General features: G+C 48.2%; 1 protein-coding gene across 1 annotated transcript in view; it reads left to right on the top strand.

Moving 5' to 3' along the window:
- Window positions 1-25,639, top strand: part of ANKH (ANKH inorganic pyrophosphate transport regulator) — a 167,487-nt gene that overhangs the window by 117,462 nt on the left and 24,386 nt on the right. Inside the window, exons 6-8 of the mRNA XM_003932487.4 lie at window positions 1,162-1,296; window positions 4,719-4,811; window positions 12,210-12,305. Coding sequence (XP_003932536.1) covers window positions 1,162-1,296; window positions 4,719-4,811; window positions 12,210-12,305 — 324 coding nt within the window. The remainder of the gene's footprint in view (window positions 1-1,161; window positions 1,297-4,718; window positions 4,812-12,209; window positions 12,306-25,639) is intronic.

Raw genomic sequence — 25,639 nt, forward strand, 5'->3', positions numbered from 1 at the left:
AACAGTCATCCAAAACAGCGTAGCACCTGCGTGAGAATTGAGGAGACACTAACACTGGGAGAGCGTAAGAAGCCTCCTTGGTGGAGGCAGATCTTGCTGTGGCCTGAAAGTTGAATAAGAAACAAGTAGGAGTGAGATAGATAACCTTATGCAGATGACCAAAACATTCTGTTTATTGTAAGTATAAACAGTATCTGGTTTCTGTGTGTGCAATTTTCCCTGCCCATAGGTATTAGACCTCATTCAGTTTGTCTGCATTTAGCCATAAGGCATGTATTCAGCCCTCTCACCTCACCCTGATCCCCACTTCAGCCACACATCACTCTGCCATGTCAAGCAGTAATTGTATTGACCACTTACCTCCATCCAGGTCAGGCTGTCAGTGAAATCCTATCTAGTTATCCCATCTCTAGGTCAACCACAAATTGGTGTTGACAGTAACAATCTGTCTCTTAACATTTAGCCACCAGCAAAAGGAAATAAAGTGGCCAAGACGTAACTCTCACCCTTGTGAACAATCAAAACCAAAATCGTGTAACGAAAGCCAGGCTTTAAAGATGTCCCACACTTTGGCCACAGAAGTCTTAGAAATCACTTGTTCTTTACATGCCTGTATTTTGATTGTGCTTTTGAACCGTTTACATGATGTCTATGAGAGCTCTGAGAATAAGGACCTCTGTAGTCAATTTCTACAGAATAATCAGGCACATTTTTATGAGCTGATTCCAAAATAAATTATAATAACTTTTTATTTCTAAGAGTTACCTCTTCCTGACATGGCTTCTATCCAGTCCATTTGATGAGATTAACAAAGACTTAATTTCAAATCTGTTTCTCAGGCCCTCGACCTGGGTTCTACCTTGGTTAGAGATTCCCTGAGTCCCAGTATGGAAAAGAGCGGTTGAGATCCTTTAGGTTTCAGTGTGTGTTTTAATTTTGCAGCCGCTTGCCAGCTATCTCAGTTAATTTCTAATAAGACTGAACATTTTATTTTAATTCAACTTGACTTGTCTACAGAGGCTTTTCCTTATATTACTTTCAAGTATAGTGAATTGGCTCATGATGAACATACAAAGGAAAAGCTTTGATTCTGAATCTTTTTTTTTTTTTTCTTTCTACTTCTAGGGTTTAGATAACTTTTATCTTCATTTCTTAATACAGGGAGATGCAACAATAAGAAAGATGCTGAGTTTCTGGTGGCCTTTGGCTCTAATTTTGGCCACACAGAGAATCAGTCGGCCTATTGTCAACCTCTTTGTTTCCCGGGACCTTGGTGGCAGTTCTGCAGCCACAGAGGTAGGCCATGCTCTGGGGACGTGGGGCTTGTAATCGTCCTGGTGGGCCAGTGCGGGGCTGAAATTTATTTCCAGTTCTTCTTGAGAGCTCAGGTAATTCCCCAATATTAAATTATGTGACAGTCACACGAGGAAGCCATTAAAGTCTCGGTCAGTGACTTCTAATCATGTAATTTTATATTTTTGTGATTAGGGAAGGAAACAGGTCATGCGTGTCATGCATCCTTCTCGTTTATCATATGAGGAACCGAGGCACAGAAAGGGTTTAAAAAGACACAGAACTAGTTGGATTCTAACTAGTGTTAGAATCCAGATTTTCTGACTCCCACTCCGTTTTCCATGTCCCTGGAGTCAGCACCGGGCCTCTTCACCGTGGCGGCAGAGGATGACAGAGCATGTCACGTGGCAGCAGAGTGGGACACACCCAGCGGCTGCAGGGCTGCTGCCTCTGTGGAACTGGCCTGCCCTCACCTGCCCTTCAGCAGCCTGCATGTGCCACCCCACCCGTTACCACTGCGCCACGCCTGGCCCGCCCGCCTCAGATGAGGAGCTCCTTGATTGACCAAACTTTATCTGGAAATTGGCAGCCACTCCAAAGAAAGAGTTGACTCATTTTTCCCTCTTTCAAGTTGGGTTTGAACAAATAGAATTACTCATTGGCTTCCTCCTCCACTGTCCTCTGGAGAATTAATTCCGTCTCTGGAACTGCCGCTCCTGAGGAAGGCTCATGGCTGCCCACGAGGGCCTCCCGTCCAGGCGCTGCCCTGCGGAGAGCAGCCCGGCGCCCCGACTGCGCTGTCAGCATGTCTCCAGCCAGAGTCCCTGCCAGTTTCCCCGTCCCGGGAAGCTGCTCATGTCCGCCTGGAGAGAGAAGCACATAAATCAAAAGCAGAACGCGTTCTCTTACTTCCATGTGTTCCAGGATTTCGTTTTTTTAATCATGAAAGTCATCTTGGGTGGCTGCGGTAACACACAGCTTTTGTTCTGGAATGCTTCAGTTTAAGTTTCTCATAAAAAGTATGGGACCCCTGCCACCTGTGTGCTAGAATTCCATCCTCTCCTTTAAAAAAAGAAAAAGGACAAATTACACTTTAGAGCCATTTGAAAATTGCCCTCGGTGGCATATAGGAACAGCACGTGGGATACAGCACTGGCATTTACTGGTCATCTGCTCATGCGCCAGGCATTTATGTACATTTCCTTGACTCCCCAATAACCCTGTGGGGTGGATATTATTGATCTTACTGTTCCACTGGAGGAGCAAGAAGGGGGGTGGTGGGAGACATGGTGCTTCACACAGGTGGTGAGCAATGAGGTGAAGGTTTGGATACAGGTCCGCCCGATCCCACTGCTGTCTTTTGTTCCAGCACACCAAACCACACCACACTTTCTTCATACAGCTGGGGACTTGCCTCATGTTCCTGGAACCTCTGGGTATTGCTGTTTTGTTAATTAAAACAGATGAAGCTCCTCCTCCTCTTTCACAAGCTAGACAGAGAGTTGAACGCTGCCAGAATGTAGGTTTAGTTGCTTTGTTTTCATTTTTCTTCCTTTTCATTCAAATAGGGAAGAAGTTATCTTTTTCTTTTTCTTTTTTTTTGGATGGGGTTTCACCATGTTGGTCAGGCTGGTCTTGAACTCCTGACCTCAGGTGATCCGCCCGCCTTTTCTCCAAAGTGCTTGGATTGCAGGCATGAGTAACCACGCCCAGCCTGTTTTTCTTCTTTAAGAGGTGGGTCTTGTTTTGTCACCCAGGTAGGAGTGAATGGTGGCATGATCATAGCTCATTGCAGCCTCCATCTCCTGGGCTCAAGCGATCCTCCTGCCTCGGCCTCCCAAAGTGCTGGGATTATAGGCATGAGCCACTGTATCTGGCCAGAAACTCTCATTTTCATGGAAACATATTGATAGCTTTCTACACAAAATATGTACTTAATTTTCTTTCTTTCTTTCTTTCTTTTCTTTCTTTATTTTTTAAAGATGGGGTTTCACCATGATGGCCAGGCTGGTTTTGAACTCCTGACCTCAGGTAATCCATCCACCTCGGCTTCCCAAAGTGCTAGGATTACAGGCGTGAGCCACCATGCTCAGCTGTACTTAATTTTCTTAAATTGAAAATCTAAATTGGGCCATACTGACCAAACAGACTGGGAGTGAGTTGGGTTGGAAGGAGAGTAGTAGCACAGAGCCACCAACAGCCACGCAAAATGTCAGTGTCCCTGAAGGACGGAGTGGAGACTTAGAGGTAGATCCCGAGGAAGAGACCCTGCAGAGAGCAGAGAGGGCTTGCAATTTCATTTTGATAATCCAGAATAAATGGGGTTAAACTAGAGGGTTCTGTGTGGCTCAATGGAATGAACAAAGATTCTGGAGTGTGGTGGACATGGGTTGAAATCTTGGCTTCTCAAAGCGATCAACAGCCTTTTCCCAACTTCATAGCCTACATTTTAAGGTGTTATAAAACCCAAAGGGAGGGACTAAAACCATCTTTGCAAAATTATGACTGAGACAGTGAAAGGGATCTAACTTAACTGGCTCCATCTTGCTTCTAACCTCCAAGCTGTCCTTGTTCATTCCTGGGCATAAGCTTGAACTAACTTTGGGAGACACTTAGTTTATAGTTTCAACGAAGATGGTAACAGCCCTTTCCCAAAGCAGACCTCATTCTTGCCTGGGGACTAGATTGCCTTTGTAGGACTAACATTAGCCACAAGATTAGAAATTATGCTTTAAGAGTCATGCAACTGGAGGCTACAAGATTCTGACCCTTCCTAAACTGCTCCAAAGATCAGTGCTTGAGGTATTTTGCAGACCCTGCACTTGATGGATCAGCTGGTCCCACCCAGATCAATAAACTGGCTCATCTGATCTTGTGGCCCCCACCCAGGAAGTGACTGAGAGAAAGAAGACAGCTCCAACCCCTCGTAATTTCATCTCAGATCCCAATGTTTGGGGAGACAGATTCTGATTAATAATAAAACTCTGGTCTCCCCCGAAAGAAAAGAAAAGAGAAAGAGGAAGGGAGGGAGGGAAATCTTGGCAGAAAGAAAGAAAGAGAGGGAAAGGGGGGAGGGAGGGAGGGAAAAAGAAAAAGAAGTCTTGACTTCTCAGCCAGTGGTCCGCACTTCTCGTTGGATCCACATGAAACATGATACATCCTCCTTGTTTCACATCCACTTAGTTGGCTGGTTCATTCCACTCCCAGGGATGCAGCGGAGTGCCTGCCCTTAGGAGCCCAACTCGCTGTCAGCCCTCCCCTCCCCGGCCATCCTGTGCACACCACCCCTCGCCACCCCAATGCTTGTCACCCAGTGTGGAGGGCTCTGTCCTCTGCACCTGAGTTGGCGTCGTTTGTCACTTACTGTCACTCCTGGAGGCCTTTCGCCTGATACCCTGCTAACTCTGCCAACTCTTCTGTTGCAGGCAGTGGCGATTTTGACAGCCACGTACCCTGTGGGTCACATGCCATACGGCTGGTTGACAGAAATCCGTGCTGTCTATCCTGCTTTCGACAAGGTGAGAACCCATGTGGTGTTGCGTCTGAAACGTGCTTTTGAAATGACTGCTTGACAGACAGGGCTTTCTGATGACAGACACTTTGTTGCTTCTCAGTCCTGCTTCCCTTTGTAAGGTTAATGTGACGTTGGGGGCGTTGAAGGGATTTTTTCCTTAGAAAATAACGGGGGCAAATAGAAGCTTACCTTGACACTGGATACCTTGACACTGATCCCTGAATGCTTTCCAAGTGATCTTCTTGTGGTAACTCTCACGTTATTCCTCTTGAGAAGTGATTTGTTTGTGAAAGGGAAATAAACCTCCACAAAAAATAAATCTATTGGATTTTATTTCTGTGGTTTCTTTTTCTCTTTCTTTCTTTCTTTCTTTCTTTCTTTCTTTTTTGAGATGGTCTCACTCTGTTGCCAGGCTGGAGTACAGTGGCACAGTCTTTGCTCACCGCAACCTCTGACTCCCGGGTTCAAGTGATTCTCCTGCCTCAGCCTCCCAAGTAGCTGGGATTATAGGTGCACGCCACCACGCCCAGCTAATTTTTGTATTTTTAGTAGAGATGGGGCTTCACCATGTTGGCCAGGATAGTCTCAACCTCCTGACCTCATGATCCTCCCACCTCCACCTTCCAAATTGCTGGAATTACAGGCATGAGCCACCGTGCCCGGCCAGTTTGTTTCTTTAGTTAAACAAATACTTTGCTGGCCCCATACCGAATGGCTGGGGTGCAGACAGGAAGCCATGCACCTGCTTCATGGGCACGCAGCTCTCCTTCCGTGTGCCGGCCTGCCTGCATGCTCAAGTTGTCCATAGGCAAGACCTAGGCCCAGTGTTTTGATGTGACAGGCGTATTCCAGTGGAAAGCCACTGCTCATGGCTGCTCTGTCTCCCCAACCCCAGGAGTCACATAACCCTTGTGCCCTGTAACTTGTGGCCCAGTCAGCACTCTCCTGCTGTCATTCAACAAAAGTCTCTTATAGTGTTATGATGTAAACCTATAGACTTTTATTAAGACTCTAAAACGATGAAACATACTCCACAAATAGTTTACGGTGTTTAAAAATGATGTGTAGGAAGGAAGCAAATAGCCTGCCACTTTTTACCGTGAAGGGCACCTGTTTTGCCTTGAATGTCTGCAAAACTAGCAGCCGCTGCCAACATCACACTGTTTCCTCCCAGCCAGAGCCTGGGAAGGGAGGAGAAGACACCTCCTGGCCAGGGGTGTCTGCAGTGCGAAACTCTGGCAGAATGGGTGGTTGGCCTTGGACCCTGGCTAATGCTGGCCCCTCCCTCCTTCCCCCACTACTGGCCTGACCTCTCCTGGGCACGGGAAGCCACACCACAAGGCTAGGCCACAGGCTACAGGCCTCCTTCCTTCATATGGTCACCAGCTTCCAACATGGCACCCTGAGACCATTTGTGGGCTCTGGGAGGGACAAGGCCTGTGGAACAGGGAGCTGGGGACCCGCCACACCTTACAGCCTGGCCTAAGGGCATCCCGGCAAGCATCTCTGAAAGTGTGAGATGGATATGGAGGATCAAGTCTGGAGCTCTCACCCACATCTGCCCTCCTCCTCCTTCTCCTCTGCTCCTGCCGTTCCCAAGAAGTTTCCCTGTTAGTGTGCACTTGTGCAAACACACATTTACCCCCACACACATCCACCCCAACACACAATTCACCCCCACACACATCCACCCCCAACACACACATTCACCACCCCACAAACGCAACACCCCCAACACACACATCCACCCCCCCACACCTACACATCCACCCCCACACATCCACCCACACACACATCCACACCCACCCCCACACACACACATACACCCCACACACATATCCACGCACACACACAGATCCACACACACATCGACCCCACACACACATCCACTCACAAACACACATCCACCCCACACACACATTCACTCACACACACACATCCACCCACACACACACAAACCCTACACACACACATCCACCCACAGACACACACACACCCCACACACACATTCACCCCCACACACACACATATGCCCCACACACACATCCACCCTCCCACACACACATCCACTCACACACACACCCCACACACACACATCCACCCCACACACAGCCACACACACATACACCCCCACACACACACCCCACACACACATCCACCCACACACACACACACATCCACCTACACACACACATCCACTCCCAAGCACACACATCCACCACACACACACATCCACCCCACCCACACACACACACATCCATCCACCCCCACATACATCCATTCATACACATTCACCCACACACACACAAACCACACACACACATCCACCCACAGACACACACCCCACACACACATACACCCCCACACACACACACATACACCCCCACACACATACGCCCACACACACACACACATATGCCCCACACACACATCCACCCTCCCACACACACATCCACCCACACACACACAAACCCCACACACACACACACCCCACACACATATACCCCACACACACATACACCCACACACACACATACGCCCCACACACACATATACCCTCCCACACACATATCCACTCACACATACACACACCCCACACACACACCCCACACACACACCCCACACACATACACTCCACACACACATACACCCACATACACACACACATCCACCCACACACACACATCCACCCCCAAGCACACACATCCACCACACACACACACATCCACCCCACCCACACACACACACATATGCCCACACACATATCCACCCACCCCCCACACACATTGACTCACACACACACATCCACCCCCACATACATCCACTCATACACACATCCACCCACACACCCCACACACACACACATCCACTCATACACACCCCATACACACACCTCTACCCACACACACACCCCACACACACATCCACCCACACACACACCCCACACACACACCCCCACCCACACACACATCCACCACACACACACATCCACTCACACACAGACACATCCACCCACACACACACATCCACCCACATACATCCACTCGCACACAGACACATCCACCCCAACACACACACATCCACCCACACACACATCCACCCACACACACACATCCACCCACACACACATCCGCTACACACACACACATCCACTCACACACAGACACATCCACCCACACACACATCCACCCACACACACACACCCACCCACACACACAAACATCTACTCACACACACACACACATCCACCCCACACACACACACATCCACCCACACACACACGCATCCACCCGCACACACCCCAACACACACCTGCACCCACTTCCCCATCGAAGCATTCTTCTACTCCCAGCCCCCACGCCACTCTTCCCTGACTGTATCATTTTTCTCCTCTATTTCCCTACCCATGGTCACCTGGGAAGGGTAACCCACCTGAAAACCAGTGAGGGATTGCCCTGCTTAAGCTAATGGGCCATAGGCCCAGAAATCTGTCTTGGGTGTGGAATTTCCTCAATGGTCTATTAGTTAGGACCCACCACCTACTGGACGGTGAGACAGAACCCATCACCTACTAGACTGAGTTAGAACCCATCACCTACTGGACTGTGAGATAGAACCCATCACCTACTAGACTGAGTTAGAACCCATCACCTACTGGACTGTGAGTTAGGACCCATCACCTACTGGACTGTGAGTTAGGACCCATCACCTACTGGACTGTGAGTTAGGACCCATCACCTACTGGACTGTGAGTTAGGACCCATCACCTACTGGACTGTGAGTTAGGACCCATCACCTACTGGACTGTGAGTTAGGACCCATCACCTACTGGACTGTGAGTTAGGACCCATCACCTACTGGACTGTGAGTTAGGACCCATCACCTACTGGACTGTGAGTTAGTACCCATCACCTACTGGACTGTGAGTTAAGACCCATCACCTACTGGACTGTGAGTTAGGAGCCATCACCTGCTGGACTGTGAGTTAGGACCCATCACCTGCTGGACTGTGAGTTAGGACCCATCACCTGCTGGACTGTGAGTTAGTACCCATCACCTGCTGGACTGTGAGTTAGGACCCATCACCTACTGGACTGTGAGTTAGTACCCATCACCTACTGGACTGTGAGTTAGTACCCATCACCTACTGGACTGTGAGTTAAGACCCATCACCTACTGGACTGTGAGTTAGGACCCATCACCTGCTGGACTGTGAGTTAGGACCCATCACCTGCTGGACTGTGAGTTAGGACCCATCACCTGCTGGACTGTGAGCTAGTACCCATCACCTGCTGGACTGTGAGTTAGGACCCATCACCTGCTGGACTGTGAGTTAGTACCCATCACCTACTGGACTGTGAGTTAGGACACATCACCTACTGGACTGTGAGTTAGGACCCATCATCTACTGGACTGTGAGTTAGGACCCATCACCTACTGGACTGTGAGTTAGTACCCATCACCTACTGGACTGTGAGTTAGGACTCATCACCTACTGGACTGTGAGTTAGAACCCATCACCTACTGGACTGTGAGTTAGTACCCATCACCTACTGGACTGTGAGTTAGGACCCATCACCTACTGGACTGTGAGTTAGTACCCATCACCTACTGGACTGTGAGTTAGGACCCACCACCTACTGGACTGTGAGTTAGAACCCATCACCTACTGGACTGTGAGTTAGGACCCATCACCTACTGGACTGTGAGTTAGGACCCATCACCTACTGGACTGTGAGTTAGTACCCATCACCTACTGGACTGTGAGTTAGGACCCATCACCTACTGGACTGTGAGTTAGAACCCATCACCTACTGGATTGTGAATTAGGACCCACCACCTACTGGACTGTGAGTTAGGACGCACCACCTCCTGGACTGACTTAGTACCCATCACCTACTGGACTGTGAGTTAGAACTCATCACCTACTGGATTGTGAATTAGGACCTACCACCTACTGGACTGTGAGTTAGGACCCACCCCACCTCCTGGACTGTGAGTTAAGACCCATCACCTCCTGGACTGTGAGTTAGGACCCACCACCTACTGGGAATATTTAGTTGCAGCATCAGGATGCAGAGCGTCTCCTAAGAAATGCTTTTGGTTCCTGCTTCACAGGCCTTTGAGAGTGAACTGAGAAGGCATGAGTCACTTGCTGGAGAGAACAGACACTGTGTTTGAGTGGGTTTAATTCAGTCTGTAGATAGAAATCATTCTTTTCATTTCAAGGCACGTGTGTATAGAAGTAAATCCTAGAAACCCACCATGAATATGTTGCCTTGCTAAATTTCAGTTCTAGCTCCTGATGAATAAGATGATCTTCTAATGAAACTGATGAGAAGGGCAGGTGCTGAAGTCTTAGAACCTCCTGGCTGCCTAGATCTCATCTGAGATTATTTTTGGCCACCTTGAAATCATAAAATTTAACAATACAATATTGTATGGTTTCAGTGAGAGCATCCAAGAAAAACATTGTTTTATTCATGATCACAGAGGCTAGGAGCTATAAAAAAATTCCTTTAACAAGAGTACCTCTAGCCAGAACTTCGAGTTACTCCAAATCCTTTTAAAACCTCACCCATTGTTTCCAAGCATTCCAGCGAGCTACACCAAGCCTTGTATGTGAATGCCGTCTATTCACCAAAATCTTAGGCACCTCTGTGTGGACTTCAGAATTTGCTGCATTGACAGTTGAAATCCTTAGCCTCTTTGTGGGTTCCAGAATCAGAGGTTTAAAATTTCTTGCATACCTTCTGGGAGTTCTAGCCAAGTATGCGCTGAGAGGTTTCCACTAGTGCAGATTCTGTCTAAGGTTCAGTTATCTGCAAAAAAGGATGCTTCTGAGCCAATTGGGCAAACAAAATGAAACTCCAGGGCTAATCTCATGATACCTGCTGGTTTATTTAAATGATCTTTGTGTAAATATGTGCCATTTTGCACATCACAGTGCCCCTGAAGGAGCTGCAGTACATTGCTGCCGCCATGGCGGTATGTGTGTTTTGCTGAGATTCTCCAATTCTTTCCAACATAGGCCTCCTTCTCATCGTACCTATCAGGACACCGCTCTTACCGAAAGCAGTCCTCTAACAGATCCAGGGTGAATGGAGATGGGTGTCTCCAGCCACTGGGACTTGTACTTTGCCATAGAGCAGTCTAGAAAGCAGATATGTTTTAGAGACTTGAATTACGAAAACGTACAGTCATTCAGAGGTTGGTGCTGGTGGTGAAAGGGATTTGAGAAATGATCTTAGCCTCCCAGTGAAGGAAAATCACAAGCTCTCTTCCAAGTGGATCCTGTGACAGCAGTGGGTGTGTGTTTCACGGGGCTGGATGCAGAGCCAGGTGTTCAGGCTTTGTTTATGTGAGTCAGCTCTGGGATTAATTGGGTCCATAATGAGGCCAGGGTTATTTTTCTCTGCCAGTTTTCGTGGTCTGGGGGCCAGGCCCTCATTTTGCGGGGGCAAGGAGCACGCTTAGCAGTACAGCTGGAGAGCTTCAGGAGGCCTCTGCGACTGCTGAGCCGGGGAACATCTGAGCCCCCAGTGGTCCTGCTTGAAATCCAGTGAAGCAGACGCTTGGGGCGTCTATTCTACTCAGGTGTTGTGCTAAGTGCTTCCCGGGAGACACACAAGGCGTTATCTTAGCGAGCACAGCCTCACCAGGGCTGGACGCATGACAGGACGTGATGCCTGCCCTCAGAGAGCGCCAGGGGCATCAGGCTTTCCAGGAGTGGGGCCCAGCTTGGAGGTCAAATGTCAGAGGGGCTTTAGGGAACAGATGGGCTGGGAAGATGATGGGCCTTAGAAACAAGGGTGTTTTTGAAAATCAGGATTCAATGGCAGGAGGAACAAAGGCACCAGGCGTATCGGGGGAAGAGCAGGAAGCTCCATTTGGGATAGAAGTAGAGAAGTCACAGCTGGAAAGTGAGTCTGTGTCAGATTGCACAAGACTTTGAATGCCCAGTGGAATCTATAGTCCATTTGGTGGGGAGGAGAGAAGCCCTGGAGGCCACCGAGCCGGGCCATGGCATTTAGGGAGACACTTATGCTGGCAAGGCACAGGGTCTGCTGGGCCCAGGAGGAGGGCGCAGCGGGCAGGAACAGGCTTCAGAGCTGAAGCCCCAGGACTGGGTGAAGTGGGCTGCCCAGGCCAAGGGGAGGCAACTGAGTGGGAAAATACTGCAGGACACTGAGTCGAGAATTCACTCTGGTTAATGATCCTGTGCAGGGACCTGACAGCTGCCTGAGAGGCACTCAGCGAGACAGCCGCCTGGCACACTGCCACTTGAAACCTCTACTTCAGACACATCAGATAAAACAAAAGCAAGATGCTCTTCAGAACCCCCCGAGGGTTCAACCAAGGCTATGCTGGACCCATTCATGACTGTGGTTTTCTTTCTCAGAATAACCCCAGCAACAAACTGGTGAGCACGAGCAACACGGTCACGGCAGCCCACATCAAGAAGTTCACCTTCGTCTGCATGGCTCTGTCACTCACGGTAAGGACAGAGGCTCTCTCTTCTCTCTGTTTGTAAAGGGGAAAATTGCTATTTTAAAGGGGAAAATCTTATTTTCTGCTGTGTAATGTGATGCTAGATTAATTAGCAACCTCTTCAATACATGTTCTTCAAATGTGAACAATTGTGATTCAAGGAGGCCCTTGAGTCTAGGAATAAAAGATCTACTTCTAGCGTTTCTTGGGACTTCTCAAATGCTGCAGAAAGGAAGAGGTTGCATTTTATTGGAATAACACACTTGTCTTATAATACACTTGAAACATTTCCAGCCCACTTTTTAAACATCAAGAGTCAACTTTACAACCATCCCTGTCCTTTTTCCAAATTTAATCAACATCATTGCAGTTTTCCCCAGTAAAAATTCCTTTCCACTTACATTTGTGCTGACGTAGCCTACTTAATTGGCTGTCATGTGCACACAGGCATTGAGCTCCTGCGAGATCCCAGGCCCGTGTGCTGAGGATACAGCTGTGAGAAAGCATGTGTGACACATGTCAGCAGCAGAACCTGTCAGTGTTTCTATGCACGACCTTCAGTAAACAACACATACCCTTCATTATCAAGCCCCTGTGTCTAATTTAGATGTGTTTGAACATTGATAACGTTCAATAAACATGAAGAAAATAGGTACATGCTTTATAGTCCAAAGGACGTGGTATATAATTTAAGGTTTTTTAGAGCATTTATCAACAGTGGCAAAAAAAACCCTACCATTTATAAACGACCTTCTGTTGGAGACTCTGCCCTTCAGGTTATAAAGATGAAGATGAGAAGAAAATAAAAAGAAATAAGGGTCTTTTGAACTCAGTTCTGTTTTTTGTGTTTATTGTTGTGACAACACATGTCCTGTTAATCCTGTAGAAACTTGCATTCACATACAAAATAGATGCATTTTCAGGAATGTCTGGATGTGTGCCATTGTCACTGTCAATAACTAACGAAGAGGACCTAAGGCCGTGAAGGTGTTGGGTTGTGCCAATAATGGGAATATAGGAGCTGGATCCTTCTTACCATCATCACAAGAACCTTGGAGTTTGATGAGCTCTGTTAAGGCCATTAAAATCAAGGCCTGCCTACACATTTAACCTTTAATGGACATTTTGAAAGCCTGAAGCTTAATATCTGATCCGTTGATCCAACACCTAATTAGATAGTCCCAAGGGCAGTGCCCCTCACAGAAGACCTCTGCCACTGCCGAGTCATGACCTCATGTCCTCAGCTGCCCTTGTCGCCACCAACACAGCCCCTTTTGCCAGCCTGTCCCTGTGGAACATGGGGGCGTTGGGAACGTCTCCCAGCACTGGCTCTCGGCAGGAGAATTTCTGATAGCAATGCCTGTTCAAGCGGGGCCGGTTACCCGGGCAGCCCTGCTCCTCTCTTGCCATGATTTCTCTCTGTAGTGTGCAAGTTTTTCCATAGTTCCCTAAAATATTAGCAAAACACTGAGCAACTTTGAAACCATTTATAAGAGCATTTTAGGCAGAACAGAGAGATTTCTGTTCCAGGAACAGACCTCAGCACTTGGAGACTGTGTTAAATGGCGGCGAGTCCAAGGTTGAACTGACTCTGCTGCCAGGCCCTGTGGCTTGGACCTCATCTGCATATAAAGCTGGCAGCTCCTGGTTGCCGCTGGCTCTACGGTCCAGAAACTCACCTCCTCTCTCTTCTTTCACAACGTTTAACGTCTTCCCGCAGCTGGAGTTGAATCTGATGGAAAACTTGACCAGATTGGGCTTAAGGGCATTCTCCTCTCTTTCAGTTCTCAGGCAATAATTTGTACTTCTAAAAAAATTATTCTGCAGCAAGTTTACTTTGAAATGATAATGACTTATAATCTGGAGAAATGCTTACATTTCCCAGGTAGAGGTTTTATTTATTTTTCTAATTTCTATCTAAAAACCATCTGTAACTTGAAGTATCTCAGGGTAAATTTTCACCTTCTAGAAATAGAGATTCAGAACCTTTTGTTGGAAAGGAACTTGGAGATGAACTCCTCAAAACCCATAATTTTTCAGAAAAGGAAATGATTCACACGGAAAAGTGACTTGTCCAAGTATCCAGTAATAGAACCGGCTACAGCCCAGCCTCCAGGGCGTACTCTCCGGGGTCCTGTCCTCTGAACCACACTATTCCCAGAGAGTAGGAACAAATATTGGCCTTTAGGCCTCCAGACTGGGGCACTTGCCACCATGCCTGCAATTGTGGTTTCTTGCCCATTAAAAACCATTGTATTTGAGTTTGTGGCTTAGGAAGGGTCTCACATACACTATCCTTACGATGATTCAGTCAATTGATCCAACATCTTGGCTAAAGGAATTTTCACTGAAAGACACATAGAAAAAAATATAAAGGGAGATTTTTCCTTTTTTCTTTTTTGAGACAGAGTCTTGCTCTGTTGCCCAGGCTGGAGTGCATTGGTGCAATCTTGGCTCACTGAAATCTCTGCCTCCTGGGTTCAAGCAATTCTCCTGCCTCAGCCCCCTGAGTAGCTGGGATTACAGGTGCCTGCCACCACACCCACCTGATTTTTGTATTTTTAGTAGAGACAGGGTTTTACCATATTGACCAGGCTGGTCTCGAACTCCTGACCTCAAGTAATCCTCCTGCCTCAGCCTCCCAAAGTGGTGGGATTACAGCTGTGAGCTGCTGCACCCAGCTGGAGATTTTTCTTTCTAAATTAAACATTAAGCTGCCTCTGTAATGAGTACACACTTGATTCTACCTCTTACTGTATTCATTTTGTATATCTCTTGCTGCTCTTGGGCTCCAAACTTCATGTGGCAGGGTCTGCCATGTAGCCTTTTATCCCCAGGGCTTAGCATTCTGCCTGACACTGAGAAAGGTCACAGTAACAACTTAATAAACACAGGAATCAACTAATTCTTAATTATGAGACAAAGGTCAGTAAGGTACCAACAGCATTCACCCTTGGTGAACAGCAGTCTTCTCCCTTATGCTCCGTTTATACTATTTTAAAAGCTTTTAAAAGGCCCTTGACTTTCTAATCCACTTTCTTTTTCCTTGGCTTGGATTTGTGTCTTTTTTTAACTTTTTATAGAGATGGGGTCTCATTGTGTTGCCCAGGCTGATGTCGAATTCCTGGCCTCCTAAAGTGCTGAGATTATAGGCATGAGCCACTGCACCTGGCCTGTTTTTGTTTTTTGAATTTTGAAACTTCTTAATGACGTATGTAGCAGAGGTCATTGAAACACTCGAGAGCAGCACATTTGGTGTTTCTTTCAGCGAATGATTCTGTGTATACAGTAGGAGCTGCGTGATGATTCCACAGCACTCCACACATCACCCAATGTTATACGGCTTTCCCACACTTGGCTGCTTTGGGAAAATTAACGTTTGTCCCTGAGTCTTTGAGAAGAGCTGGCCCCCATGATCCTGCAGATGCTCAATGACTCAGTGATTCAAAGGAAAACATACTGTCCAAAACCAAAATGCATCCTTCCCTCAGAATAGGCCCCCTCTCTAGGCCCTGGCATGTGGAGTTCGACACCTGCCTTTGCCTGTGAAAAATACCACGGTGTCACTGTTGACAGTAAGAGGCTTATATTTCAGCATGCTACAATGATGTGTTTGTTTATTCCCTATTATACATTTTATATTTAAATGAGTATGTGTCCTTCTCCAGAAGTTGGTTCTCCCCTTATAGTCTTATCCAGTGGTTTTGTTGATCACTGGGAATTAAGAAAAGCAGTGAATGTCTTCTGCCCAGTGTGGAAGAGGAGCTGAGATCAGAGGAGTGTCGAGTGGGAAAATAGAAGTGTTCGCGATTTTCGTTAGCATCTTGCTTTCATTTTACAGAGCTGCGGTTAGGCGTGCTCAGCCAGAGGTGGATTGATTGATCTCTCTAAACCATCTGATGGGCATGAGGATGAGAAAAGGGGTACCTTTAGTTGACCAAAAGATTAGCTTCAAAACAGGAGAACTGTCAGATGAAACAGAATCCTGTTAATGGCAACGAGGAAGCAGACACAGGGCAAACTCAGGTTAGCAAGGCGCCTGCGGACTGACAGGCAGCTGTGTGGGGTGAAGGAAAGCAGAGTTCAAAGATATACCCAGCAGAAAGCCATTTGGAAGAACAGCTTCAGAGAGTCTGCTTTCACGTGGAAGCGTGCGGGGTTGCAGCCACGCAGGAGAGACTGCATCGCAGCCTTGCGTGTGAGGTGTCACCTTGCTCTGCGACTTCCCGGACAGCTGTGGCCTCTGTCACTCACGTGACTGCCTGTGGAATACAGTGACAGTAAGTGTGACCTAAAAGGCCATGCTTCTCCAGCTAGACATTCCTGAAGCCACAGGCTAAGTCGGCAGTGAGCTCACAAGAGAGGAGCAGGCACCACAGGGGAAGGTAGCTGGCAGTGCTGAACTTACAGAAACCCAGCCTCGCGCGAACCCCTGGGCCTTACCGTGGTGCCCTCCTGGACTCTAGATGTGGGGATAAGATAGAAACCACTCACCAGCATGGGCCTTATCTTCCAACTGTCCTTTCGGAGGGGAAGAAGTATCCCAAAAGAGTGACGGACCTCCCGATTCCTGGACGCCAGGCCAGTTGGTGAAAGCCAACCCATCAGGCTGCTGAGTTTACCAAATTTGCTCATTTACCCAAAGCATAACTTTTTAAACTATTGCTGAACTTTGTAGTCAATCATATTTTAATAAACAGAGAAGTTTTTAACAGCTTTGGATGCTTTTAGTTGATTAGTTTCCGTTTTGATTTCACAATGGCATTTTCAGAACATTTGGTGTTTCTCTTCTCAAGCTCCCTGCTGCTCTGCTTTGGGGAGTTAGTGCCCAGAGAGGGGGCCCCTCAGCTTCAGGAGACGTAGAAAAGAATCCATGCAAAGCACAGGCTTGGCCTCTGCTAAGGCCGCCCCACACCCTTAGCACACAGTGGAAATGGGCATCTCTCCAGATGGATCTTGGCAAACAGAGCCAGCCAGGCATTTTTGTGCAGTGTACAACCTACATGACCATACCCAGCACCCCCAGGATACCACGCTCAGAGAAAGTCAGAGGAGGGGGAGAACAAGGATCAGAGGAGAGTGACTGAATGTCAGAGAGATGGAGTAGCATGAAGGTCAGAAGGAGAAGGGAGAGAGACTGGTCAGAAAAAGAGGGGAGGTGACGAGTCAGAGAAGGCTGGAGCGGATGGCAGAGGTAGGGGTGCAGACAGACAGGGAGAACGTGGAGGCCTCAGAGACCCTGGGGACCTCGCAGCCCTTGGGACCCTGCCAATCCTTCCAGTAAAAATTGCTATAAACTTTAGAAGAGTTTAAAGAAGACACGATCTTAAAACTCCGAACATTTGACAAATTGTTGATTGGCCAGATTGATTATCCACTGGTTGATTTTTGGTGAGCTGACCTGTTTCAAGATGGCAGGTGTGGATGGGACTCTGTCCAGGGCTGGCCCTCACACCCACGTTCCGATTATGCTGAAGTCATGGGACTGTGCTGGGGGACCCAGACTGTATCCACTGGCCCCCGAACGACTGCTTCCCTGGCTTCGACACATGGAGGCTGCTTGGTGTGGTGGGGGTGGGGAGCTGTTGCTGTCACTTGAGGCAGAGAGAGAAGGAAGCCTGGCAGGGTGCCACGCTGGCACAGTGTGCCAGTCAAACCACAGGGCCTCACGCAGAAGGGTGCAAGGGTATCCGAGGTCAGTGGCTGCTTGTATTTAAAGATCTAGTTCTTTTTTAGAAATAAAGTTAAAATAGGTTTTTTCTCTGGATCTTTCTAAGCCTTGTTTATTGCAGCCTGTGAGTGGTTAAAGGGAGACCGTGAACCTGCATCCAGCCTTCTATCTTGATTGTTATGGGTTGAATTGGATTCGCCAAACATTCTTACATTAAAAGTCCTAACCCCCAGTATCTCAGATTTTGGAAATAGGGTTAAAATGAGTTTCTAGTAGGTGAGTAGGGTGGGCCCATGATCCCATATGACTGGTGCCCTTTTTAGAGGAAGGAATTTGGGCACAGACGTGCACGCAGGGGAAGCACCTTGTAAAGTTTGGAGTTTAGCTGCCTCAGCCCAGGAGCTACCAAAAGCCAGGGAAGGCCTGGAACGAATGCTTCCCTAGCACCTTCAGGGGGTGTGTGGCTCTGCTCTCTCCTTGATTTCAGTCTCCAGAACTGTGGGATAGTCATTGTCTGTTGCTCATAGTTTGTGGTAGTTTGTTTTGGGTGCCTGGCAAGCTAGCAACTATGATTTCCGAAAGGAAGGAGACTTCTTGTCACCTTAGGCCACATGGACTGATTAACCAGACTTCGTACTATTCAACGCACCTGTTTTTTGTTTTTAATTTCTCCTTTTAGTTTCATGAGAGGTCTCTATTATTTTATTTCCAGATTCTCCATGTGAGTAGAGGATTTGCTTAGAAATATAATACTTTTCATGCAGTGTGGCCCTGTTTCTACATTTTTTTATTTTAGTTTTTATTTTTTATGGATACCTAGTAAGTGTACATATTTATGGGGAGCATGAGCTATTTTGATACTGGCAACCTGTGCCTGCACTTACGTGCTTAGTGATATCTTTGCCGAAGGTTTCTGTGGAGAGAGGGGACTGTTGACATCGTAGCATCTGATAGAAGTTCCAGGGCTGGATTCAAGTCACTTCGCTTCTTGTTTTTATTCTGCTTTTTATTCATCAAGTAACTCAGTAGCCCTCAGCAGTCTTTGCAGAGCCCAGGACGAACCTGTGCCACTACAAACATTCAAAAACTGAAATACTTTTCCAATTTTCAGGAAACAAAGTTGCCAGTATTCTATTCATTTGTGTTACGCCCTCAAATTGCCTCAAAATCTTGACCTCTTCTACTGTTTTCCACTTGAACCTTATAGAAGGGTAAGCCGATTTGACACAAAATTATAAAAATTACTCATTTCTCAGTTTAACATATCAATACACACCCCTGTTCTGCCAGGATCCCACGTGGGGCCCACCACCTGAATGAGTTTGAAAGCAGCAAGGAAGACACCATGTTTATACCCTGGGCCTGCAGACACACACTGCTTACCAGCCCCTCCAAGCCGGGAAGGAAGGGAAGCCTGGGCCCCGCGGACCCCTGCACCTGCCAGGCGCTGCCTGACCTGAGTCCCACCCTGCCCTGCTTTTTCGGTTTTCACTGCTGTGGAAGCAGAGATAATCACAGGGAGAGGTCAGTCACAAACTGCCATTCCACACAAACGGCAAAGCCGCTCAGTAGGGCTTCACTGGTAGACTTTCACGATTAATACCTTATGATTCCCTGTGGCTTTTTTAAAAAATTGTTTTTATTTGTCTCAGCTTAAAGACAGGGTTCAGAAATCAGACATCAGCCTGAACAGGTGCTTAGGCCAGACACTCCCGACACGGATGCACCATCAACGTGGAGAAAGCAAGGACGTGGTGCCCCTGGCTTTTTGGCTTTCTGAGCCCAGCATGGCTCTGAGACACCCAGGGCTCCGCACACGAGCGCTTTCTCCATGGCCTGAAACTCCCAATGGCCTCCCATTCACTTGGGTGCAGCAGGCAGGGAGCCCAGCAAAGCCCATGTGAATGATCTCAAAATACCTCAAAAATTACCAAATAGAGGTAATTACACGAAGCAGTGTGTGAAATGAGCACAGTGAGGACCTAAAACAGCTGATTAGCATGCTAAATGGCCATTTTGTAAGTTTAATGAAGTAAGACATCATTTGACACAGGAACAAAAGAAAACAATCAAAAAACACTCTGTTCACAGGAGAGACCTCACTGGCTTCCGTCTCCCAGAGCCAGGGTGTCTCCTGCACCTACGGGCAGCACGTGTAAAGTACTCTTAGCTAATCTGTAGTCTTTGCTCAAAAGGGTCTTCATTTTCTCTTAAAGGGTCACTACTGTGTCCCCAGCTCTGGGTCCGATGTCCCACTTTCTCAGGCATGGTAAGGTACACAGTTTTGAATGGTGCCATGAAATTCTTCTAGGGTCTTTTTGTATCTTCTGAGCCCAGTGCTAGCCTTAAAAAACCACAAAGCACTGCCAAGAAATGGCACATTTGGCAAATGACAGAGCCTCGAAACCTGCTCACTGTGAATTGGGTGCCAGACAGCTGCCAGTAGCCTATAGTCCTTCCTGGAGACGGCTCTTAACTGATGTGGTTAGAAGAATGAACTGATCGTTTCCACAAAAGAAGTTTCCAGAGGGCCAAGGGTGCACGCACTGGAGCTGCCACCACTCATCTCTTACAAGTTCCCACCTTTGAAACTGGAGGCAAGTTCAGATGCGGGGCTGCTTGTCACGCCTGTGGCTCTCATGACATCTGACTGCCCTGTCCCTGTCTGTTGATTTAAAGAGGGGAAAGGGATGGAGCCAGAGAGATTTAGGTCAGGCTGGAATTGGCTACATAGCTTGGGTTCAAATCCCAGCTCCACCACTCATCAGCTGAGTGGCTTCAGGAAAGCCACTGAAAACTGCAAGCTTCAGTTTCCCCAGATAGCATGCAGAGATAATGAGAATTGCTCACCTTTTATGACTTTAAAAGGGGTCAAAGCTTAGTGAAATACCTGGCGTGTGCTACATGCAAAGAATGCCAGCTCTCCTCTCAGCCACCAGCTCCACCACTGTGGCATCAGGTCGTCCCTAACACAAGGAAAGGGGGCTGCACATGGACATAGGAGGCTAGGCGTATCTTTTATGCCAAGGAATCATTTTATGAGTTTTGTATATAGCTGCTATATTTTATAGCTATATATATAGATATATATATACACACACACATATACATATATACATACATATACACATATATACATATATGTATACACACACACACACACACACACACACACACATATATATATATATATATATATAAAGTTTATATACATCAAATTTTTGTGGGTTTTGGTGGGTGGGTGAAGGGGTGTTTTTTTAAAAGCCAGTCTCTTGATTGGTAGATTTACACACACCTTCAATAGACAGACCCTGCCACAGACATGACCCTTGGGTGCCCCATTTTCTTTCCCGGGGAAGCTCTTTGGGTGACCCGTCACCCCTTGCTATTTACAGCCTCCCAGCCCCAGGTGCAGACAGTGCTACCCGAGCCCCTTCTTCTTGCTAATGCAGAGATGCCGGTTCTCCAGCAAGCTGCAGTGAACACAAAAAGAGGGGAATGAGTAGGTCGAGTCCTCTGACTAGACATCCGGTAGAACTGCAGACACCACCACACAGTAGAAAATGCCAGTAAGGACCGATTTTAGGTTGCCCCTGGGCCTGGAAAGCATGTTTACATTTTGAAGTCCTGGGGTGAGAAAGAATACCTGCGTGTCCGCAGAAACCTGTGTCCTGTGGGGGACACGTGATGCTTCCTGAGGACCCCTCACGACCCTGTTGGCATGACACTCATGCAGCTCCCTCGTCTCTCCCCACGTTACCTTGTCCCACACAGGTGTGGCCGTATGCGTCACCGAAATCATCGAACACGTAGGCAGTAGAGCAGAACACGTCAGCCCGTCAGTTTCACCAATGCCGCCTAAGGCTATGTCTGCTTTTTAAATTAGCCGCCTGGCACTGTTCTCAGGATAAACAGGAGACCCATAAGATCCAGTCAAGGACTGGGCCCTTCTAGAATCCCTCCTTAGAATTTCCAGCCTCGAGGCTCCTGGCGTTTCCCTGATTCTCTAAGCTTTCTTTCCACCACAGATAAGTTCATGCTGGGAGCCTTGCACGGTTTTACAGTTATCTCAGAGAGCTTTTCTCCCTCTTGCCAATGGCGGTCTTCAGATCCCACTTGTCTGGCTTTGCTCATCCTGGCTAGTTTTGGGTAACCCTCCTGGGTAGAGAAGGCAGACAGAGATCAGGGGTTTGCAAGGTGCCCCCGGCCCCTGGCAGCTCTTTCCCTTTTCCCTTCTTTCTCACGGCACGTTTTTTACAGCCCTTTTTCTTGATCTGAGCACCTTTACTCGCTCAAAGCACTTGGGCTTTCATCTCCCGACCTTGCTGTCATGGGGGTTAGGACACATCGTTTGGCACGACCATAGACCCTGCCGTAGACACGACACATTTGTGCACCAGGCCACCCCTCAGCCTGCCTCTCCCTCTTAGCCATGGCTGACTCGGAAATGATGAAGATCCTCGGGAAATAAGCCCTCTTCGTAGACACTCATCCGCCCACAGGCTTTCCCCACAATTCTTCACCTCTGGCCACTGCCTCCGGGGGATGACATGGCCTTTCATGCCCCTGTTGGGCCACCTCTCCAGCTCCCCATGCAGCGGCGTCTCCTCACTCTGTGCTTTGCATTGGTGGCTGCTGCGTTGGCCTCGAGTGCCTCGTCAGGCTTCTCGGCAGGCAGGTGCTTCCTTATCAACCTCTCCCTGGCACAGACAGGCGCCCCTTCTCCTACACTCCTGGCACCCGCTTCTTGCTGGCAGGTATGTTGGGCACATCTGCACTACACATCAGCCCCATCCTTGAGGCTGCGAGCCCTTCAAGGTAGACTCTGCATGGGGCATGCTGCGACCCGGTAAGAGGGACCTGCAGGTGGCAGGTGAAGGCATGGATGCATGTGTTGCTGTCCCCAGTGCCCACTTCCTCACCTGGGGGACCATGAGGCCTTCAGATGCCTTCCTTCCGTTTTCTTCCTCATGGCCTGTATTCTGGTTGTTGGGAGAGAATTTGTCTTCTGAGAGTTTTTCAGCCTCTTTTAGAATCTCTGGTGCTATTAGATCGTATTCGCCTCTTTTCTGTAAGTTTTGAAATCTGTTTTCCTTAATTCCTTTTTTTAAAAAAAAAAACAAAGTCCCTGATTTCTGTGAATTCGAAGAAGTCATGGCCACTCTCTTCGTCAGCAGCCCCCTCTCCATTGCCTGTCAGGATGGTCCCCTCCGGAAAGGCTGTGAGCCTGCCCTGCTCCAGCATCCATTGGGGAGAAGCTTTGTCTGGGAGGAGTTAGGTTGGAGCTGCCAGAGAGGAGAGTGGCTTAGCGGCCCAGTCAGGTCCCCTCCTTGCATGCTGTTTTGGTAGAATCCCAGCACGGATCACAGCATAGCTGGCAGCTTCTGTTGGGCTTCACTGCCTGCTGGAGAGAAGGACATAGGTGCCATCCCAGAGCAGGCGGCCGCCGCGGAGCTGAGGATAAAGGCGTTTAGTATTTGAAACATCTTCATCCTAAAGCTTCAGAACTTCAGGCCGCAGACAGAACAACTCAGGAGGGAAAGAAAACGAACAGCGGCAGCGTCGGGGAAGGAAGCAGCCTGAAAATCCACTGTCAGAGTCTTTCTCTTGGACACACTGAGCTAACCCCTCTCCATGCGCTTGCTGGGAAGCACCATTCACAAAGCTAGAAACCAGAATTCTGGCCCCGCCCCTCTTCTCCCCACCAGAGCCTGCCCCACCATTGCAAGGTGGCAGGTCTCAGGTGGTGTGAGTTTTTACACTGCCCTCATCCCAGTGGAACACAGGCTCGGCCCTCCCTCCTTGGAAGGGCTGCACCTCTCCAAGGCACAGCTGGCAGATCGAGGGAGAGGCACAGGAAAAGGGAACACCGAGAAGGCAGAGGTTTGGGGTCCCGACTGGCACTGCCTCTCGCATCCTCAATTTCCTCAATTAGACTTCTTTTTTTTTTTTTTTTTTTCTTCATCATTTCAGGGCCAGTTTTGCACCCGTCAGGTCAGGATAGACTCCTCCGCTCTTGTTTTTCCTGCTGTCCATGTGTGATGGAGAGGGCTTTCTGTGCCCTGGTGAGCCTGCCCTGCTCCTGTCTCGTCGCGGCTTGGACTAGTGCCCCAAGGATTCCTTCTTCTTGGTTGCACACCATTAGTTGTAACTGCATCTCAGTAAAGCGTGTTAGTTCTGAGTCCTTTCGTCATGTGCCAGAAGGCAGCAGAATCTAAGCTTGTAGTAAAAATCGCCACCCAACACGCCTTTGTCCGGCTGGCGCTGTGCTCCAGGTTAGAAGTTCGGTTCATGAGAATGACCCCGTCTCACCTTCCTGTGGCAGCCTTCCCGAAAGCCATAGCTGTCACTCAGCCCTCCTGGGCGGATCCTAAAGGCCGTATTCCAGCCATGGTACCATGCTGACCCTTTGTCTGGAACAAAGACAGCCTGTTTGAGGCTTTGTTGATGCTGGGCCACCCCACCCCCACGCCATGCGGTGGAGACTGCCGTCCATTGTTCCCGGCTCCACTGGAAGAAAATGCCTCTCTTGTGCATGGGGGATGAAGAAAGAACCAAAGGTGAATTAATGGAATTCAACACTTTCCCATTTGGTGCCCCTCACAGCACCCATGGGCCGGAGTGATTTAGCAGCCTAGGGCGTCTCAGAAACGGAGAAAGCAGGGTTCTGTAGCCCCAAGGCCTGGACTGAAGTCTTGCCGCTGCCCCTTTACCAGCTGATGACCTGGGGCAAGTCACACAGTACCTGTAGGCCCTACGTCCTCCTCAACTAATAAGGCATCTGTCTGGGGAGTGTGTGAAGATGATACGGAATCACATATGGAGCACTCTTGGCAGAGTGACCTGTGAGAGTAAGTTCCTTTGTGCTGAACCTCTGCCTTCCCTCCACACTTTTCTCTGGAAGCTGCAGGAATCCAGAATTTGCACTTTATGTCAGCACGTATAGCAGATTTGATTTGAGGGGTTGATTGGTTTGTTTGGGGGGAATTTAGGCGAGATGAAGGCAATAAGGCTAGTCCCCAAAACTCTACCTAAGCCCTCATAATAAGACACCAGGGCAGATGCACACCTGTGTCGCTTAAACAACGAGCAAATGAACAAGCAGAGCGTGCTTGTTCCCAATGCTTTAAAATTTTTTTTTTTAATTGTAGAAAAGTACACATAAAATGTACCATCCTCGCCATTTTGAAAGGGACAGTGAAGTCCCTTCACATTGCTGCTTGTCATCACCATCTGCCCGTACCCGGGTTGCAAAACTGAAACTCTGTACCCTTTAAACAGTAACTCCCCATGTCCCCTTCCCCCAGCCCCAAACAAGTTCCAAGTTGACTATTAATAGTCAAGAAGAAGGAAAGGCTAAACAGAAGCTGGAGTGTGGAACTTTCTCAGTAGTCTTTAGATCCGGGAGAAAAACCAGGAAAGGATTAAACCTGCAGAGAAAAGGAATAGGAGTTGGACAACCCTCTGCAGACGTGGTGCACGGCGCCCCCTGCTGTTTGAAATATGTCATTTCTTTCCACCAATACGGCGTTACTAGGAATTGGGAAGTCGTCTTAGATCTGAAAGACACATTGCTTCCATGCAGTATGTGCATTTGGCAATTTCATTAAACCTAAATGATAGCAGGGATGGTTTAGTTTTCATATTCTTTAAAAAGATGGTGATAAAAC

This window comes from Saimiri boliviensis, chromosome 1, assembly GCF_048565385.1.
Source record: "Saimiri boliviensis isolate mSaiBol1 chromosome 1, mSaiBol1.pri, whole genome shotgun sequence".
Taxonomy (NCBI): Eukaryota; Metazoa; Chordata; class Mammalia; order Primates; family Cebidae; genus Saimiri; species Saimiri boliviensis.